Source organism: Hyla sarda, chromosome 2, assembly GCF_029499605.1.
Source record: "Hyla sarda isolate aHylSar1 chromosome 2, aHylSar1.hap1, whole genome shotgun sequence".
Classification (NCBI taxonomy): domain Eukaryota; kingdom Metazoa; phylum Chordata; class Amphibia; order Anura; family Hylidae; genus Hyla; species Hyla sarda.
Window position 1 is genome coordinate 42,659,608 of NC_079190.1, and position 21,566 is coordinate 42,681,173.

The 21,566-nt window shown below is 46.1% G+C and overlaps 1 protein-coding gene across 4 annotated transcripts in view; it reads left to right on the forward strand.

Moving 5' to 3' along the window:
* The window catches only part of ELMOD1 (ELMO domain containing 1), a 140,075-nt gene that overhangs the window by 80,107 nt on the left and 38,402 nt on the right, over positions 1-21,566 (forward strand). For all 4 annotated transcript variants that reach the window (XM_056561621.1, XM_056561625.1, XM_056561623.1 and 1 more), the window contains 2 exons: positions 2,099-2,244; positions 8,016-8,044. In XM_056561621.1, coding sequence (XP_056417596.1) covers positions 2,099-2,244; positions 8,016-8,044 — 175 coding nt within the window. The remainder of the gene's footprint in view (positions 1-2,098; positions 2,245-8,015; positions 8,045-21,566) is intronic.

Below are 21,566 nucleotides of genomic sequence, written 5' to 3' on the forward strand. Positions count from 1 at the left end.
TGTTTTAGTCAAAGGTATGGTATGGACTGGGCTATTTTATGCTTTATTATATTTCATGAATTATTGTGTTTCTATCCCGTAAAATAGTTAAACATATTGCTTATTACTGTGTCTTCTGTGGCTTAATCTGTTATAGCTTAATATGCTTTCTTCATACTGCTTAAAGGGGTACTCCGAACAAAAACATTTTATTTATTTATTTATTTATTTATTTAATTTTTTCAAATTAACTGGTGCCAGAAATGTACAGATTTATGTACAGATTTATTAATTACTTCTATTTAAAAAATCTTAATCCTTCCAGTATTTATCACCTGCTGTATACTACAGAGGAAGTTGTGTGGTTCCTTTCTGTCTGACCACAGTGCTCTCTGTTGACACCTCTGTCCTTGTCAGGAACTGTCCAGAGCATATGCAAATCCCCATATCAAACCTCTCCTGCTCTGGACAGTTCCTGACACGGACAGAGGTGGCAGCAGAGAGCACTGTGGTCAGACTGGAAAGAACTTCACAACTTCCTCTGGAGCATACAGCAGCTGATAAGTAGTAGAAGGATTAAGATTTTTATATAGAAGTAATTTACTAATCTGTGTAACTTTCTGGCACCCGTTGATTTGAAAACCTTTTTATTTCTCCAGAGTACCCCATTAAAAGGACCTGATTTGAAAATATTTTTTTTCTCCGGAGTACCCCATTAAAAGGACCTAAACCTAAAGTCTATCTCTGCCAGATGCTTTGAACCGTTCACTTTATAAGATTTAGACCTCAAGTACAGGTCCCATCCTTATGCAGGAAGCTGAGCAAAGGCAAATGGAGTCACCATGGCTCAGTAGTAAAGAGCTTTTTGTAATCTCCATGCTGCCATATTGTGTTCCATACAGCACCTTATAGCAGAGATACTGAATATTGCTTCTAGGTGGACATTGGCATCCGATGGAGCATGTTGGCATTAGAGACATAGGTGGTGAACTTCATAGTAGTCTATGGGTGCTGTGTTACAGTTCTGTACATGTAATGCAGCCATGGACAGGACACTATACTTGTGTACAGTGATCCCTCAACTTACAATGGCCTCAACATACAATAGTTTCAACATACAATGGTCTTTTCTGGACCATTGTAACTTGAAACCAGACTCAACATACAATGTTTTGGAATCTGCAAAACGTGTCAAAGGCTGGAAGAACCGACCAATCAGAATGTGTATTTCACTGGTAAAACCCCTGTGCATGCACTGATTGGTGTCTGGTAGCGCCCCCTACAGTACAGGGAGGTATTACATGTTCTGTACTCTTTACCTGTGCCAGGGTTAGCTTCTCCTTTGGGCATCAGGTGAGGGCGGCTCCATTTTCTTTTTTTTTAGGACATTGCGTGTTTTGTACAGCACCCTGAAGAAGCTCCTGTCCTCTACATAGTCCAGTGTTTCCCAAAGAGGTCGCCTCCAGCTGTTGCAAAACTACAACTCCCACCATGCCCGGACAGCCAAAGGCTGGGAGTTGTAGTTTTGCAACAGCTGGAGGCACTCTGGTTGGGAAACACTGAAATAGACAGTAATTTACCGCTCCCAGCAGATCTTTCTTACTTTTATATGTAAGGATTTGCTTTATCTGTATTAGTTATCTACTTATTTATCTTTAATCCTCACTTTTTCCTATTTTTGGATGACATTTTGGTGCCTTCAGAACCAATTACCAGGTTTCCATAGAGTTATGGTCTCAACATCCGATGGTTTCAACATACAATGGTCGTCCCGGAACCAATTAATATTGTAACTTGAGCGACCACTGTATTATGTGTATTATTCCCTCCAGTCTGTAATTAGGTGACTTACATGAAGTGACCGTATCTTGAAGTAATGCTCTAATGGTCCGAGGAGAATATTTCATGTTGTGCTCAGTCATACGGCTTCATTCCTGTACAGTGTTGTCATAGGACATTGACAACAAGGAACCTTTAGACAAAAGTCGTCCGGCATTGAGTTCTGTATTTCATTGAGATTACCTCTAGATGCTTCTTTTAGGGTGGAGGAATCCTTTCACGGTGTCATTCATGAGGACTTATCATAACTTCAAAGTTCCTTTCATTCATTTCTTCCCAGGATGGTGGTTCAGGTGTGGTTGTACTTCTACTGCATCTGTCTCTGGCGTTGTTTCAAGTTTATTGTGAGGAAGCTGACCGGACGGTGTGAGCTGCAGAGAATCTGCTACAAGAACAAACCCGGTGCTGGACGGACCCTAAAATTAGGTAAATGTCTTCTGTACACTATAGAGTACTATGCCATTTATGACTTCAGTGTCACATTGCATTAAATTGCTATTGCACTCCTTATGGTAAATACAAAATCTTTCTAATGTACTTTGTTTAAAAAAAAAAATGAAGTTTTCTATGTTTTGTGTTTAAAAAAAAAAGCTGCCACTAGGTGTCTCCCTACTTTTCCAGAGCACATTTTCCCCCATCTTTTACACAGACTTTGGACTCCTGTTGGCCTGGCAAAAGTCCAAAATCAGGAAAGGCTGAGAGGAGGTAGGGGGTGCAGCCTTATCCAATCACAGTTGATCTCACACTGAACTGCTCTGGGCTGTGTGTAGCAGAGTGAGGGAGGAAGTTCTCCCCTGTATGGCTTCAGATGATGTCGGGGAACGCCCCTTCCAAGTCTGTGAATCTGAATGAGGCTGAGCAGAAATTACAAAGCAATATCAAGGTAGAATACTAAAAAATAATTAAACCACCCCTCCCCCCTGCCTTTATTTTATCATGATGGGGGCAGTGAAGTGGGAGGATTATAAAATTTAACAAGATTATGACAGGGACTCTTTAATGATGGCTTTATTGTATTCTATGAAATTAAGATTAGCTACATTTGATAAAAGGGCTTTAAAGAAAGTTAAACAGATTTGTAAATTACTTCTACTAAAAAATCTTAATCCTTCCAGTACTTTTCAGCTGCTGTATAATACAGAGGAAGTTCTTTTCTTTTTGAATTTCTTTTCTGTCTGTCCATGGTGCTCTCTGCTGAGACCTCTGTCCATGTCAGGAACTGTCTAGAGCAGGAGAAGTTTTTATATGGGGATTTGCTCCTACTCTGGACAGTTCCTGACATGGACAGAGGTGTCAGCAGAGGGCACTCAGAAAACAGACAGAAAATAAATTCAAAAAGAAAAGTACTTCCTCTGTATTATACAACAACTGATAAGTACTGGTAGATTAAGATATTTTAATAGAAGTAATTTAACCCCTTAAGGACGCAGGACGTAAATGTACGTCCTGGTGCGGTGGTACTTAACGCACCAGGACGTACATTTACGTCCTGTGCATAACCGCAGGCATCGAAGCGATGCCCGTGTCATGGGCGGCTGATCCCGGCTGCTGATCGCATCCGCCATTAACCTCTCAGATGCCGGGATCAATACAGATCCCGGCATCTGCAGCAGTACGCGATTTCAATGAATGATGGGATCAGATCATTCAGAACGCCGCACGGAGGTCCCCTCACCTTCCTCTTTCCGGCTCCCGGCGTCTTCTGCTCTGGTCTGAGATCGAGCAGACCAGAGCAGAAGATGACCGATAACACTGATCTGTTCTATGTCCTATACATAGAATAAAATGTAAATGATCCCGTATGGTGAACGGCGTAAACGTAAAAAAAAAAAAGTCCAAAATTGCTACTTTTTTAATACATTTTATTTAAAAAAAATTATAAAAAATGTATTAAAAGTTTTTTATATGTAAATGTGGTATCAAAAAAAAAGTACAGATCATGGCGCAAAAAATGAGCCCTCATACCACTGCTTATACTGAAAAATAAAAAAGTTATAGGTCATCAAAATAAAGGGATTATAAACGTACTAATTTGGTTAAAAAGTTTGTGATTTTTTTTAAGCACAACAATAATAGAAAAGTATGTAATAATGGGTATCATTTTAATCGTATTGACCCTCAGAATAAAGAACACACGTAATTTTTACCGTAAATTGTACGGTGTGAAAACGAAACCTTCCAAAATTAGCAAAATTGCGTTTTTCTTTTTAATTTCCCCACAAAAATAGTGTTTTTTGGTTGCGCCATACATTTTATGATATAATGAGTGATGTCATTACAAAGGACAACTGGTCATGCAAAAAATAAGCCCTCATACTAGTCTGACGATGAAAATATAAAAGAGTTATGATTTTTAGAAGGCGAGGAGGAAAAAACAAAAACGTAAATAATTAAATTGTCTGAGTCCTTAAGGCCAAAATGGGCTGAGTCCTTAAGGGGTTAAAAATATGTTTCACTTTCTGGCACCAGTTGATTTAAAAAAAAAAAAAAAAAAAGTTTTCCACTGTCACCGATAGGACCTGATAGATACTGGACTATCAAATGGTTTTGGAACACTATATATAACATACTTATAAGGGTAGAGGACCTCCAGGAGGTAGGTGACACATACAGAGTCAAACAAGCAGAGCTGTGGCTACATTTTGCTTCAGCCTCGGCAAGGATTGAAGGGGTACTCCGGTGGAAAACTATTTTTTTTTTTTTTTTTCAAATCAACTGGTTCCAGAAAGTAAAACAGATTTGTAAACTACTTTTATGAAAAAATCTTAATCCTTCCAGTACCTATCAGCTGCTATATGCTCCAGAGGAAGTTGTGTAGTTCTTTTCAGTCAGACCACAGTGCTTTCTGCTGACACCTCTGTCCATGTCAGGAACTGTCCGGAGCAGGAGGAGTTTTCTATGTTTCATTGGAACATACAACAGCTGAAAAGTACTGGAAGGATTAAGATTTTTTTAATAGAAGTAATCTACAAATCTGTATAACTTTCTGAAACCAGTTGATTAAAAAAAAAAAAAAATGTTTTCCACCAGAGTACCCTTTAAAGCAGTGGTCTCGAACTGTCTCCCTCCAGATGTTGCAAAACTTCAACTCCCAGCATACCTGGACAGCCAACGGCAACATCTGGAGGGAGACAGTTTGAGACCACTGGATTAAAGGGATCCTGTAACATTGGAAAAGCATTCTAATCTGCAGGTGTGGTGGCCCAGCGCAAGCTGTTCCTACTACCCAACAGATTAGTTCGGTGGCTTCCATATTATGCATACACCAAGGTCTATAGCGTGCAGATGGTTAATTTGTTTGCACATTGCATTGCTTTCCTTGAACAGCTGAACCAAAGTTTAGTCTCATGTAGGACTCCTGACCAATGAATTTAGGAGCTAGTCCCAACTCCACCCCCAAGCCTGGGAATAGAGGTGGAACTAAGTCGGTTTTCGTTAGCTTTGGTCAATCCCAGAAGCACATGACTTCTCCCTCAGTCCTATTGTTGCTGAGAAGACCAACCTAGTCATCCTAGTTCCTGCTAATGTCCTGCAAATAGGCCACCTTGTCGCTAGTCCTGTCTACAACAAAGTTGTTCCTGAGCCTAGCCCAAGTCCTGCTTCAAGAATAGTCTACATTTTTGTTCTTCAAGAGGTGTATCAAGGGTCTTTCTGAGTTCCTCTAGATCTCTTATTGGCCTCCGGTAGGACCATTGCCAGCATGTCTGCCAAGTCAGGAAAGGCCAACCCCTGGATGGGCTTCTCAAAATGTCAGGTCACAGATGGGCTCCTCCCTTGAGATCCTCATCAAGTAGATTCTGTCATTTGGGCATTGAGCTAGAGTATTAGAGAACTGTAAGGCTAAGTCCACACGGCCCCTGTGCTCTGACCCCTTTAGGGTCCATTCGTCTCTCTTTTTTTTTTATTTGCGGGGAACTGTCCTGAAGGATCCCATTGACTTTATTCGGGTCCGTCTGGTGTCCCGATAGTTTACAGAAGTTGAGTGTAGAAAAAAAAACATGCAGTATTTCTTTCTCTGCTTAATTTTCGTCCTTCCGACAGACTGGCCAATGAAGTTCTCTTTAGTGGAGCACGCCGGCCATGTGAACGAGCCCTAATAAGTACACATATCTGCATAGAGTTTCCATTCCACACACACGTACTAAAGATTTATTTCTACAAAAGAATACCTGCAGAAGCAGCATTCCATTAAAAGGAAAGTGACCAAACCCTGCTTCTCCTTAAAGGAGGACTCTAGTGTCGACTATTAATCCTCCATTGTGCCCGGGCTGAAAAAAAAAATGAAAATAAACTTTCACTCACCTTCCTGAGTTCCCCCGGAGTGCTGCTACAGCTGATCGGTCCTCCGGTCCCGTCTTCTGCCCTCTTCCTGTGCACAGATCGTCATACGGCACTCAGCCTATCACCGAAGGAGGCGAGACATCACTGCGGCCGATAATAGGCTGAATACCGTGTGAGTTCCACCAAATGCACTTTAAAGGGGTACTCCACCGAAATACATCTTATCCCCTATCGAAAGGATAGGGGATAAGATGTCTGATTGCGGGAGGCCTGCCGCTGTGGAACCCCATGATCTCCGGGCCGTCAGCAGTGGATCGTGGGGTTCCCCAGCTTGGAGCTTCCGTGTTTGTGACGTCACTCCACACCACGTAGCCGACACACACCCCTCCCATAGACATGAACGGAGGGGGTGTTGCAGCTGTAGTCGCCAGTCATTCGGAGCGGAGTTCACTGGATGACTAGGGTGCCGCGACGGAGATCCCGGGGGGCCCCAGCGGCAGGACCCCCGTGATCAGACATCTTATGCCCTATCCTTTGCTTAGAGAATAAGATGTTTTTTGGTGGAGTGTCCCTTTAAAGTTTACCTGTTTCTTCAAAAAAATTTAGACATGGTAAAAGTTTTGATCACTCGGGGTCTGAGTGTTTAGACCCCGACCAATTGTTAGAACAGGTGGGGCGAAAAGTGCAGCTGACCAAGATAATCCCATAGATTGACATTGTAAATTTGTCTCACTTAGCGCTCTTCTCCCAGCTAGTTCTAGCCATTAGTCACAGTCTGACCACTCAGACCCCAACTATTCGAAATGCATCTCTGTGCACCATACCTGGAAGGTCGTGTCATCATTGCCTAGTTTCAAGAATTCATAAATTACTTTACTTTTGCAGGGTCATGTTATGTTCTCCAGTACTCTTTGTAATAAGCTGGTATGGACTGGGCACAGTATGGCTTTACCTTCGTATTGTTTACAGGACTGGCATTGATGCCATCATGTTAAAGGGGTTATCCAGGATTTTTTTTTTTATATATCAACTGGCTCCAGAAAGTTAAACAGATTTGTAAATTACTTCTATTAAAAAATCTTAATCCTTTTAGTACTTATGAGCTGCTAAAGTTGAGTTGTTCTTTTCTGTCTATGTGCTCTCTGATGACCTGTCTCGGGAACTGTCCAGAGGTAGAAGCAAATTCCCATAGCAAACTTCTACTCTGTGCAGTTCCCGAGACAAGCAGAGATGTCATGCAGAGAGCACTGTTGCCAGAAAGAAATGAACAACTCAACTTCAGCAGCTGACAATTATTGGAAGGATTACGATTTTTTTTAATAGAAGTAATTTACAAAACTGTTTAACTTTCTGGAGCCAGTTGATATAAAAAAAAAGTTTTTCCTGGAATACCCCTTTAAGATTGTGTGATATCCTTGCTGAATTGTCTGTCATCTTGTAGTATTGATGGCACATGGGGTACACTTGAAGACAAATAATACTTACCGTAAATTAATCTGATATACAGTTTGATGCATGTATACACTTTAATAAAACAGCAGCATATTCCTGCCCCTTCCCCTTGGTGGGGCATGTACACACAGGTCCACTGTATATACTGAAAATAGTTTTTAAAACAATGTTGCTTGTGCTGTTTATTACGGTATATTAGGTAAGCCACATTTACTAGTTGTGAATACCAGCGATTGTTTACCATGCAAAATGGCACTTATTGAAGCTTACTGCAATATACGGAGCCTTCGCAAAAAAGATGGGGGCAACATGCGTGCACGAAAATCTACAAGGCAATATGTGGCATAAGATTTGGGCTGCTGTATTAACTGGCACAAAAACATCAGTATTTCTAGGTAATAAAATGCTTTATGGGAATACAACTGATTTACTGTGATTAATATTGTGCAAACTGTGTCTTGCAGAATCTTCCTTAAAGTCATCTAAAAGTAAGGTAAGTTATCCCCGCCCCGTATACATACTGAACCATATATTTAGTAAAGCCTTTAAAGTGAATGGGTCACCTAGTTTTTATTTTTTTTTTATTTTTATTTTTTTTACTGATTACAGCCATATACTGAAACACTCTTTTTTTTCTAATCCATTTCTATATTTTTTGCAGTTTTTACTTTATTGTTATTACATTATTATGCCGGCTGCCATCTTGCCTGAGCTATTTTTAACAGCATTTAGTGATATGCTTTACAGAAAGCCCCATGAACATCTCTAGACCCTATTCAATGTATGGGGGAGGTTTCTAACCATGCTCTGTGACCTGTGCAGAGGCCATTCTACGGGGAGGGGGAGGCTGAGCTGCTAGTGTCTCATCTATCTACTGGTGTTACGTTTCCCTGTAATGTTTTACAGATTACTTTCCAGCAGCCTCTTCTGTGTCATAACAGATAGAACAGTCCATTAGTAGGCCTAGTGGCCAGATTGAAAACTGCAGGATTTCTGGATTATTTTATAACATAGATAGTAAAATGAAAAATAAGAAAACATGAACAAAAATTATTTAAAAATAGTTGTTTATTATAAAAACATGAATGGGCACTGTAACTTGGAAAAACTTTTGACATGTTCAAAAAATATACAGTAAGCTGCAGTTGTGTGAATGAAAATCCCTTGTTGATGTCAGAGGAGAATGGGCAGAGTGGTTCGAGATAACAGAAAGGCAACAGTAATTCAAATAACCACTTGCGACAACCAAGGAATGCAGAGTACTATCTCTGAACACACAACTTGTCCAAACTTGAAGCAGATGGGCTACAGCAGCACAAGACCACACTGGGTGCAACTTCTATTAGCTAAGAACAAAAAACAAGGCAACAATTCACACAGGCACCAAAATTGGACAATGGGAGACTGGAAGAAGGTTGCCTGTGTGATAAGTCTCAATTCCAGCTGCAACATTCAGATGGCAGGTTTAGAATTCAGTGTAAGGCCTCATTCACATTGCCGACAGACCCTATGCAAGTGAATGGGGCCATCGGCACCTGGCAGTAGCTGTTTGCACGTGGCCCGATTCAGGGTCCCAACGGCTCAAAAAGCCGATTGGACCCCTAACGGGTCGGATGCAAACGGCCGTGTGAACCTAGCCTAAATAAAAAGAAAACATGGATGCATCCTGCCTTGTATCAGCAGTTCAGGCTGGTGGTGGTGGTGGTGTAATGGTGTGGGGGACATTTTCTTGGCACACTTTGGGCCCCTTAGTACCAAATGAGCCTGGTATAAACAGGACAGCCTACCTGAGTATTGTTACTGACCATGTCCATCCCTTTATGACCACAGTGTCCCTTTACCTTCTGATGGCTTCTTCCAGCAGGATAATGTCCCATGTCACATGACATCATCTCATACATGACAATGAGGTCACTGGACTCCAATGACCTCCACACAAAAAAGTAGATCACTTTTGGTATGTGGTGGAACGGGAAATTCTCATCATGGATCTGCAACTACGTCATCATGTCCATATGGAGGAACTGTGTGATGTCATCATGTCCATATGGAGGAACTATGTGATGTCATCTTGTCCATATGGAGGAACTGTGTGATGTCATCTTGTCCATATGGAGGAACTGTGTGATGTCATCATGTCCATATGGAGGAACTGTGTGATGTCATGTCCATATGGAGGAACTGTGTGATGTCATCATGTCCATATGGAGGAACTGTGTGATGTCATGTCCATATGGAGGAACTGTGTGATGTCATCATGTCCATATGGGGGAACTGTGTGGTGTCATCATGTCCGTATGGAAGAACTGTGTGATGTCATTGTGGTGAGGGTGTGATGAGGGCAGATGGAATTACCCTAGGGGCAGATGGCATTAACCCCTTGTGTTCGTGGTTTTACCTCTACACCAACCGAAGGTATACCACTGGATCCTGGGCTAGGCACGGGGGGCAAATAATGACTTCAACTCCAAGTTACGGAACAACGGCAGCTTTATGAGTCAGACAGATGTCACAGTCTATACAGCTTGGCTATGCCCAAGGAGGTGACCAGTGACTTCAGAGATCACAGGGCTTGCTGGGACTGATAGTGGACTTGGACAATTTGATGCAGGGCCACGCTGACTTCAGACAGACTTGACTTGGACTGACTATGACAGACTTCACCCCGTTTGTAGCTTACCAGGTTTTGACTTCACCTGCGGGGCAGTAGACTTGCGGATCCGTGGCTGCGTGGTAGACTTTGGGCCTTCTTAGGACACCAGACACTCTCTGAGGACTTTACCTCACCACAGACGTTTCAGTCTTACTGGGCCCGGCGTAGATGGGTTGGTACCTTTTTCGCCAACAAGTAGTCCAACAGATCCCCCATGACTCGACTTTTGTCTTGGAGAGTCTTCCAGGGGTATAGGTCTTCTTGAACCTTTTCGGACCTGGGTTTGCCGTCTCTGAGGGCGGTCACAACATTTTGGTTCACGAACCCATTGATAAAATGGAGGCATCTCCACGTCTTCCCACACATCTTCAACAGGGGGTTCTTCGCCCGGGTTCATCCATGACAGTACATTGGCATTGACATTCCACTTGCCGCTTCTGTACTTGATGGTGAAATTGTAATTGTCTACTCTTGAAGCCCAACATTGTTCGATGGCACACAACTTGGTGGTATTCAGGTGGGTCAACGGGTTATTATCTGTGTACACAGTAAATGGCGTGGCAGCCAAGTAGTCTTTGAACTTATCGATCACGGCCCATACCAGGGCAAGAAGTTCTAACTTGAATGAGCTGTAGTTTGCATTGTTCTTCTCTGCTCCACACAGGTTACGACTGGCATAGGCAACTACTCGCTCCTGTCGTTCCTGGACTTGGGACAGGACAGCTCTCAGACCATCAAAACTGGCATTGGTATATAACCGAAACGGCTGTCTGTAGTCTGGATAAGCCAGGATTGGTGGTCCTGTCAGCAGATGTTTAAGAGCTCGGAACGCTGTCTCTTGCTCTTCGGCCTAGTTCTCCTTCAATGTACCCCGTAAGAGAGCTGTGAGGGGTTCTGCAATCTGGGCAAAGTGGGGAATGAAGCGCCACTAGTAGCCGGCAAATCCCAGGAAGCTCCTGACATCTTTCAACGTGCATGGGGTAGGCCAGTTTTTGACAACTTCAACCTTTTCAGGATTGGGCTGGACTCCTTCAGCGCTGACAACAAAACCCAGGTAGTGTACCTGAGGTTTTAGAAAGTGACACTTTGATGGATTGATGTTCAGCCCATGCTTGATCAGGACTTGGAAGACATCTGACAGATGACTGAGGTGCTCCTGGTAAGACTTGAAATACACAATGACATTGTCCAGGTACAATAGGACACTTTGAAAATTTAGATGGCCCAGGCACCTTTCCATCAAACGCTGAAACGTAGCAGGGGCATTAAATAGTCCAAACGGCATACTTTTAAACTCGGGGGTGTCATGAAGGCAGTCTTCTCCCAGTCTTCCACGGCCATGGACACTTGCCAATATCTGCTGGTTAAGTCCAGGGTGTAGAAGTAAGCAGCAGACCCGAGGGCTGTGAGTAACTCCTCGATCCCTGCAGAGGATAAGCATCCTTATGTGTGACATTGTTCAGTTTCCTGTAGTCGACACAGAAGCTGATGGCTCTGTCTTTTTTCTTGACCAGGACAAGTGTGCCCAGGGACTCTGACTTTCTTGGATGACGTCTGCCTCTTTCATGTCTGCCAGCATCTTCTTGGCAGTCTGATACATGCCTGGTGTGTCCGGGCAGTGTCTTTCTTGATTGGTGGGCTGTTGCCTGTGAGGATTCAGTGTTGGATCATGGACGTATGCCCGAAATCTGTAGGGTGTTTGCTAAAAGCTTCTTGGTACCTTTTGGCAACATTGATGACTCTCTTGACTTGGTCCCTTGGGTAGTGTCGTCTCCAACTTGGAGTTGTGCACACCAGGACTCGGAAGGACTCCCACTGGATCCTTCAGCCACTTGTACTGCACGCTGTCAGGCCACCATTCATTCTGTTGAGATGTCCTTTGACGCCCTGAGATACAACTGGGCTACTGGGTGTATTTAGGTAACACAGCAGCAGCATCCGAAAGGATGACTAACCGGACTGGAACTCTTCCATTGGTAATGGTGACAAAGCTTCTCGCAGCTCGGACAAGAGGGTGGTCTTCTAGTTGCAGAGGCTCAAGTAGGGCTCGATAGTCTCTATTCTTGACTCTGGGATGTGCATGACACCAGATGATAGTCTCTGTGTCTGGTTGCAAGGTCATCGACCGGATGTCTTGTACTCAAACTCTGCAGATTTCACCTTGCTTGTTGGCAAACTTCTGTCCGCTTTTAGAACTTTCAAGTGGTGCTTCGCAGCTCGCTAGCCTGAACGGGACTTATTGGGAAAAGAGGCATGCAAGGCATCTACTATTTCAACAAAACCGTTTTTCATAATATTCATCTCCAGTATAAATTCAGCAGACCCCTTATCTGTCACATTAGTTACAATCACTCCCTGCCTGCTAAGTACATGCTCTCCCAACTGAATGGTTGGCTCCCAGTATCCATGTCTGGGGACTGGTTGCTCATTACCCGCAACTACTGTGAAGTTAACATCTTTCGGTTCACACATGTTCCGCTTCAAACATTTTTGACCCTGTATCTATCAATGCCTTCAACGGTAAACCTTCTACAATAATTTTTACTTAGGGGCAGGAGTCAATGTCCTGACTTAGGTCGTTCTTGGATTGGACCTGATGACTGTTTTCCTGAGGGCCGGTCCGCGACCTCAGGAGAAAGCTGTTTAAATCTCAACACTGTGTTTTCCAATGTCCTGGTTTATTACAATAGGTACAAAAGGGTCTTTGAGTCCCTGGGGGTCTACTAGGCGGAGGGTTGCGGGGGTTGAAATTGCGAGGGGCAGGAGCAGGGATAAGTTTTCTAGGTCTGGCCACTGCCCCTAGAGGCTCTTGGACAGGTAGACAAACTCCCTCTAACTCAGTCCTGGACTCAATCACTTGGATAGCCAGTCTCTTGAAAGCGGGGAATGACAAGTTGGGGTTTTGGACCGCTAACATTCTCAGCTGGGCTTTGTCCCACCATCAATGAATCTGTCCAATAACACCTTGTAGCCCTGCTCGGGAGTTATACCATCTAACTTTTTAACAGTCTCTAGGGCATTCTGTAGGGCTACGGCATATGCTCTCAAGGTCTCAACTGGCTTCTGTCGCCTTTCATACAGCCATAGGTGGATCTCTGATGGAGAATGTTACTCAAATACCTGGTAAAATCCTTCAAAGATCTGCTCTACAGTTGCCTTCTCGGAGGCTGGCCAGGTGCAGACTTCCTCTAATGCTGGTCCCTGTAGTTATCCTGTGAGCAATTGCACGTGTTGCTTAGGAGGGAAGACAAACAAACTCTGGATCCTTTCTTTGAAATCCCTCAGGGTGAAGGGGTCTCCATTGTAGGTAGGGAGGACAGGGTTTCCCATGAATACCGGTGCAGACACTTGAACACCAGGGTTGTTGATGTGGACTGCAGGCAGGACTGGCAACATTCTGGCCACTGGGGCATGTGATGATCCCACTGTTGGAGATGGAGTGGCACTGTCGCCCGGTTGATCTGGAGAGCTGGGTTCTGATATTTTGCAGAATTTTGAGTGCACTGTTGCTTTAAAGGGGAATAAGGTGCTTTCCCCTTTAAGATAATCGCTGAAGTGCTGCAGCGGCTTAGACTCACCTAGGGAGTTCTATAATGAATGCTCCTCCTCTATTTTGCAGGTAACCAATAGTAATTTGTCTAGCAACCCGACTTGCTGACACTAGTGGGTTAATGATAATGGCTATCGGCACCGGAGACTTGATACTGGTGATAGTTGGTGTTTGCAGAGTCTGCGCTGCAGCGGGTGCTTGATAGAAGCCAGCGGAGCTGGATGCTGCCGCCGGAACTTCAAATATGGCTGTGCCCAGGGAACTTCCAATTTTGGTCTTGTTGGCAAAGTCTTCCCTGTGCAACACAGGGCGGCTCTTTGGTTCCTTCTCGCTTTGCTTAAGAGGCGTCACCGCTGGGGACTGACGGGGCGGATCTGTGACTGCTCACGCGTGCGGGAAACACCGGACCAAATTAACCCTTTCAGGTACCGACTCTCTACTATCCACGATGGTGAATAACAGTCTTTTCTTCACCTCCTCCTCTATTTCACAAACGCTGCGGGTAAAACACTTTTCATAGAAAAAGTCCTGTACACTTTCTTTTATTCGCATTGGCATGCGATTTTTTTTTTTAAACTGTTTATTTAAAGAATTTTGTATTTTAATACAGAAGAAAAATACGACATGTGTACAGTGAGCATGAGTACATTGCAATATATAACAATACTGTACACAGTTCAGACTGAGGGAGGACTTGTGGCATAAGGCACACACCTGTATCCTGTTCATGATGCCAAAAGTTGTGATGGCGGGGTGTGTGGTGCAGGGCAGATGTTGTTACCCTAGGGGCAGATGGCATTAACCCATTGTATTCATGGTGCCAGGGCATGGTTTAGCCTATAACCACCCTAAGGTATACTGCTGGATCCTGGGCTAGGCACGGGGGCTGTAAAGACTCCGGACAATGGTAGCTTTACTGAGGGTAGACAGTTGGTAAAGTCTATACAGTTCAGCCAGGGCCCAAGGAGGTGACCAGTGACTCAGAGACCTAAAGGGCTTGCTGGGACTTGTAGTAGGGCTAGATACTTTGGTGCAGGCCACGTTGCTTGACAATTTGACAGAGACTGACTTGACTTGACTGATGATGGACAATCCTGCGGGTTTAAGCTTACTTGCACTTAACTGTTGCTGCAGGACTTGACTTGAGGCCTCCAATACACACACACCTGGCCACTGGTACCTCCTGAGTAACAATCACGTGACATATCACATGGTATAACTCTTACAGGGATAAACACACTGTTACGCCGAGCGCTCCGGGTCCCCGCTCCTCCCCGGAGCGCTCGCTACACTCTCCCCGCTGCAGCGCTCCGGTCAGATCCACTGACCCGGGGCGCTGCGATTCCGCTTCCAGCCGGGATGCGATTCGCGATGCGGGTAGCGCCCGCTCGCGATGCGCACCCCGGCTCCCGTACCTGACTCGCTCTCCCTCGGTCCTGTCCCGGCGCGCGCGGCCCCGCTCCCTAGGGCGCGCGCGCGCCGGGTCTTTGCGATTTAAAGGGCCACTGCGCCGCTGATTGGCGCAGTGATTCCAATTAGTGTCTTCACCTGTGCACTTCCCTATATCACCTCACTTCCCCTGCACTTCCTTGCCGGATCTAGTTGCCATTGTGCCAGTGAAAGCGTTCCTTGTGTGTTCCTAGCCTGTGTTCCAGACCTCCTGCCGTTGCCCCTGACTACGATCCTTGCTGCCTGCCCCGACCTTCTGCTACGTCCGACCTTGCTTCTGTCTACTCCCTTGTACCGCGCCTATCTTCAGCAGCCAGAGAGGTTGAGCCGTTGCTAGTGGATACGACCTGGTCACTACCGCCGCAGCAAGACCATCCCGCTTTGCGGCGGGCTCTGGTGAAAACCAGTAGTGGCTTAGAACCAATCCACTAGCACGGTCCACGCCAATCCCTCTCTGGCACAGAGGATCCACTACCTGCCAGCCGGCATCGTGACAGTAGATCCGGCCATGGATCCCGCTGAAGTTCCTCTGCCAGTTGTCGCTGACCTCACCACGGTGGTCGCCCAGCAGTCACAACAGATAGCGCAACAAGGCCAACAGCTGTCTCAACTGACCGTTATGCTACAGCAGTTACTACCACAGCTTCAGCAGTCATCTCCTCCGCCAGCTCCTGCACCTCCTCCGCAGCGAGTGGCCGCTCCTGGTCTACGCCTTGATGGGGACTCTAAGTTTTGCCGTGGCTTTCTTTCCCAATGTTCCCTGCATCTGGAGATGATGTCGGACCTGTTTCCCACTGAAAGGTCTAAGGTGGCTTTCGTAGTCTGCCTTCTGTCTGGAAAAGCCCTGTCTTGGGCCACACCGCTCTGGGACCGCAATGACCCCGTCACTGCCTCCGTACACTCCTTCTTCTCGGAAATCCGAAGTGTCTTTGAGGAACCTGCCCGAGCCTCTTCTGCTGAGACTGCCCTGTTGAACCTGGTCCAGGGTAATTCTTCCGTTGGCGAGTATGCCGTACAATTCCGTACTCTTGCTTCAGAATTATCCTGGAACAATGAGGCCCTCTGCGCGACCTTTAAAAAAGGCCTATCCAGCAACATTAAAGATGTTCTGGCCGCACGAGAAATGCCTGCTAATCTTCATGAACTTATTCACCTAGCCACTCGCATTGACATGCGTTTTTCCGAAAGGCGTCAGGAGCTCCGCCAAGATATGGACTCTGTTCGCACGAGGCGTTTCTTCTCCTCGGCTCCTCTCTCCTCTGGTCCCCTGCAATCTGTTCCTGTGCCTCCCGCCGTGGAGGCTATGCAGGTCGACCGGTCTCGCCTGACACCTCAAGAGAGGACACGACGCCGCATGGAGAACCTCTGCCTGTACTGTGCTAGTACCGAACACTTCCTGAGGGATTGTCCTATCCGCCCTCCCCGCCTGGAAAGACGTACGCTGACTCCGCACAAAGGTGAGACAATCCTTGATGTCTACTCTGCTTCTCCACGTCTTACTGTGCCTGTGCGGATGTCTGCCTCTGCCTTCTCCTTCTCTACTGTGGCCTTCTTGGACTCTGGATCTGCAGGAAATTTTATTTTGGCCTCTCTCGTCAACAGGTTCAACATCCCAGTGACCAGTCTCGCCAGACCCCTTTACATCAATTGTGTAAACAATGAAAGATTGGACTGTACCATACGTTTCCGCACGGAGCCCCTTCTAATGAGCATCGGATCTCATCACGAGAGGATTGAACTTTTGGTCCTCCCCAATTGCACCTCGGAAATTCTCCTTGGACTTCCCTGGCTTCAACTTCATTCCCCAACCCTGGATTGGTCCACTGGGGAGATCAAGAGTTGGGGGCCCTCTTGTTCCAAGGACTGTCTAAAACCGGTTCCCAGTAACCCTTGCCGTGACTCTGTGGTTCCTCCAGTAACCGGTCTCCCTAAGGCCTATATGGACTTCGCGGATGTTTTCTGCAAAAAACAAGCGGAGACTCTACCTCCTCACAGGCCTTATGATTGTCCTATCGACCTCCTCCCGGGCACTACTCCACCCCGGGGCAGAATTTATCCTCTCTCTGCCCCAGAGACTCTTGCCATGTCTGAATACGTCCAGGAGAATCTAAAAAAGGGCTTTATCCGTAAATCCTCCTCTCCTGCCGGAGCCGGATTTTTCTTTGTGTCCAAAAAAGATGGCTCCCTACGTCCTTGCATTGACTACCGCGGTCTTAATAAAATCACGGTTAAGAACCGCTACCCCTTACCCCTCATCTCTGAACTCTTTGATCGCCTCCAAGGTGCCCACATCTTTACTAAATTGGACTTAAGAGGCGCCTATAACCTCATCCGCATCAGAGAGGGGGATGAGTGGAAAACAGCATTTAACACCAGAGATGGACACTTTGAGTATCTGGTCATGCCCTTTGGCCTGTGCAACGCCCCTGCTGTCTTCCAAGACTTTGTTAATGAAATTTTTCGTGATCTGTTATACTCCTGTGTTGTTGTATATCTGGATGATATCCTAATTTTTTCGGCCAATCTAGAAGAACACCGCCAGCATGTCCGTATGGTTCTTCAGAGACTTCGTGACAATCAACTCTATGCTAAAATTGAGAAATGTCTGTTTGAATGCCAATCTCTTCCTTTTCTAGGATATTTGGTCTCTGGCCAGGGACTACAAATGGATCCAGACAAACTCTCTGCCGTCTTAGATTGGCCACGCCCCTCCGGACTCCGTGCTATCCAACGCTTTTTGGGGTTCGCCAATTATTACAGGCAATTTATTCCACATTTTTCTACCCTTGTGGCTCCTATCGTGGCTTTAACCAAAAAAAATGCCGATCCCAAGTCCTGGCCTCCTCAAGCGGAAGACGCCTTTAAACGACTCAAGTCTGCCTTTTCTTCGGCTCCCGTGCTCTCCAGACCTGACCCTTCCAAACCCTTCCTACTGGAGGTTGATGCCTCCTCAGTGGGAGCTGGAGCTGTTCTTCTACAGAAAAATTCTTCCGGGCATGCCGTCACTTGTGGTTTTTTTTCTAGGACCTTCTCTCCGGCGGAGAGGAACTACTCCATCGGGGATCGAGAGCTTCTAGCCATTAAATTAGCACTTGAGGAATGGAGGCATCTGCTGGAGGGATCAAGATTTCCAGTTATTATTTACACCGACCACAAGAACCTCTCCTACCTCCAGTCTGCCCAACGGTTGAATCCTCGCCAGGCCCGGTGGTCTCTGTTCTTTGCCCGGTTTAATTTTGAGATTCACTTTCGTCCTGCCGATAAGAACATTAGGGCCGATGCTCTCTCTCGTTCCTCGGATGCCTCAGAAGTTGAACTCTCTCCGCAACACATCATTCCACCTGACTGCCTGATCTCCACTTCTCCTGCCTTCATCAGGCAAACTCCTCCAGGAAAGACCTTTGTTTCTCTTCGCCAACGCCTCGGAATCCTCAAATGGGGTCACTCCTCCCATCTCGCAGGTCATGTGGGCATCAAGAAATCTCTGCAACTCATCTCCCGCTTCTATTGGTGGCCGACTCTGGAGACGGATGTTGTGGACTTTGTGCGAGCCTGCACTATCTGTGCCCGGGATAAGACTCCTCGCCAGAAGCCCGCTGGTTTTCTTCATCCCCTGCCTGTCCCCGAACAGCCTTGGTCTCTGATTGGTATGGATTTTATTACTGATTTACCCCCTTCCCGTGGCAACACTGTTATTTGGGTGGTCGTTGATCGATTCTCCAAAATGGCACATTTCATCCCTCTTCCTGGTCTTCCTTCAGCGCCTCAGTTGGCTAAACAATTTTTTGTACACATTTTTCGTCTTCACGGGTTGCCTACGCAGATCGTCTCGGATAGAGGTGTCCAATTCGTGTCTAAATTCTGGAGGGCTCTCTGTAAACAACTCAAGATTAAATTAAATTTTTCTTCTGCATATCATCCCCAGTCCAATGGACAAGTAGAAAGAATTAACCAGGTCTTGGGTGATTATTTGCGACATTTTGTTTCCTCCCGCCAGGATGACTGGGCAGATCTCCTTCCATGGGCCGAATTCTCGTATAACTTCAGAGTCTCTGAATCTTCCTCCAAATCCCCATTTTTCGTGGTGTACGGCCGTCACCCTCTTCCCCCCCTCCCTACCCCCTTGCCCTCTGGTCTACCCGCTGTGGATGAAATTTCTCGTGACCTTTCCATCATATGGAGAGAGACCCAAAATTCTCTCTTACAGGCTTCATCACGCATGAAGAAGTTCGCAGATAAGAAAAGAAGAGCTCCTCCCGTTTTTTCCCCTGGAGACAAGGTATGGCTCTCCGCTAAATATGTCCGCTTCCGTGTCCCTAGCTACAAGTTGGGACCACGCTATCTTGGTCCTTTCAAAGTTTTGTGTCAAATTAATCCTGTCTCTTACAAACTTCTTCTTCCTCCTTCTCTTCGTATCCCTAATGCCTTTCACGTCTCTCTTCTTAAACCACTCATCCTCAACCGTTTTTCTCCCAAATCTGTTCCTCCCACTCCTGTTTCCGGCTCCTCGGACATCTTCTCTGTCAAAGAGATCTTAGCCTCTAAAAAGGTCAGAGGGAAAACTTTTTTTTTAGTGGACTGGGAGGGTTGTGGTCCTGAAGAGAGATCCTGGGAACCTGAGGACAACATCCTAGACAAAAGGCTGCTCCTCAGGTTCTCAGGCTCTAAGAAGAGGGGGAGACCCAAGGGGGGGGGTACTGTTACGCCGAGCGCTCCGGGTCCCCGCTCCTCCCCGGAGCGCTCGCTACACTCTCCCCGCTGCAGCGCTCCGGTCAGATCCACTGACCCGGGGCGCTGCGATTCCGCTTCCAGCCGGGATGCGATTCGCGATGCGGGTAGCGCCCGCTCGCGATGCGCACCCCGGCTCCCGTACCTGACTCGCTCTCCCTCGGTCCTGTCCCGGCGCGCGCGGCCCCGCTCCCTAGGACGCGCGCGCGCCGGGTCTTTGCGATTTAAAGGGCCACTGCGCCGCTGATTGGCGCAGTGATTCCAATTAGTGTCTTCACCTGTGCACTTCCCTATATCACCTCACTTCCCCTGCACTTCCTTGCCGGATCTTGTTGCCATTGTGCCAGTGAAAGCGTTCCTTGTGTGTTCCTAGCCTGTGTTCCAGACCTCCTGCCGTTGCCCCTGACTACGATCCTTGCTGCCTGCCCCGACCTTCTGCTACGTCCGACCTTGCTTCTGTCTACTCCCTTGTACCGCGCCTATCTTCAGCAGCCAGAGAGGTTGAGCCGTTGCTAGTGGATACGACCTGGTCACTACCGCCGCAGCAAGACCATCCCGCTTTGCGGCGGGCTCTGGTGAAAACCAGTAGTGGCTTAGAACCGATCCACTAGCACGGTCCACGCCAATCCCTCTCTGGCACAGAGGATCCACTACCTGCCAGCCGGCATCGTGACACACACATTATACAGTGGAACATATTTACAATGGGGAAACAAGTGCAGGGGGCCTTGGGGACACTGAAGGAGGCTGCCTGACAGGACAGCAGGAGCACGGGGTAACACCTCCCATACTGGGCCACCACATAAGGGTATTTGAGCACTGGGATTATGAAACATGTGAGATCTTTAGGTTTTGTAACTAAATACTTTAGCACATATTCGATTCTATCCGGGCTGCCGGAGGCTTTCTACCCGAATACCTTTGCTGCTGGGGCCCTTCGGCTATCGCTATTTCTCCCCAGAACATTCTAAAAGTAAATACACATTTTCTGACAAAATATTACAATTTTACCTATACACAGCAGCTCAGTCACTGTACATGTTTATCTAGGCTTCCAGGAGAACTCTCTGGCCAGTAGAGCACCTGGGTAATATACATTGGTTAGCTACAGTCCTGACTAGACATGACATTTGACTAGTTTAGATACACACAATGCTATGTACAACACGGACTTAGCTATACATGAACTTACATTAGCATTATTTATGCTATACTGACTATTATACTAAGGCACTATCACTCTCTATACCTGGCTGGTAACTGTCATGGCAGTGAGGTGGTGAATACGCTTTTCCTGACCTAGTCAGGATACCTCTTATACAAATTGCCATGGGTAGAAAAGACATTATACACTGCAGACATTTTTGTATAAACACGCTATATACACTTTATTACAACGTGTCTTAAACAATACAACAATGACAATATTTGCATTCACTTGTGCCAAAAGAATAAACAGTATATATTATTTATAGTACCGCTCCACAGTTCTGGTACACTTAGAGTTCTCAGTAAAGGATCGCGACTATAAGCCAGGCACGTGAACTTACGCAAATGGTTACAGAGTTCTTGGTGAGTCCACCAGGCACTTTTATTGAATGTTGCAGGAACCTGAAAACAACAATAATGCTTCAC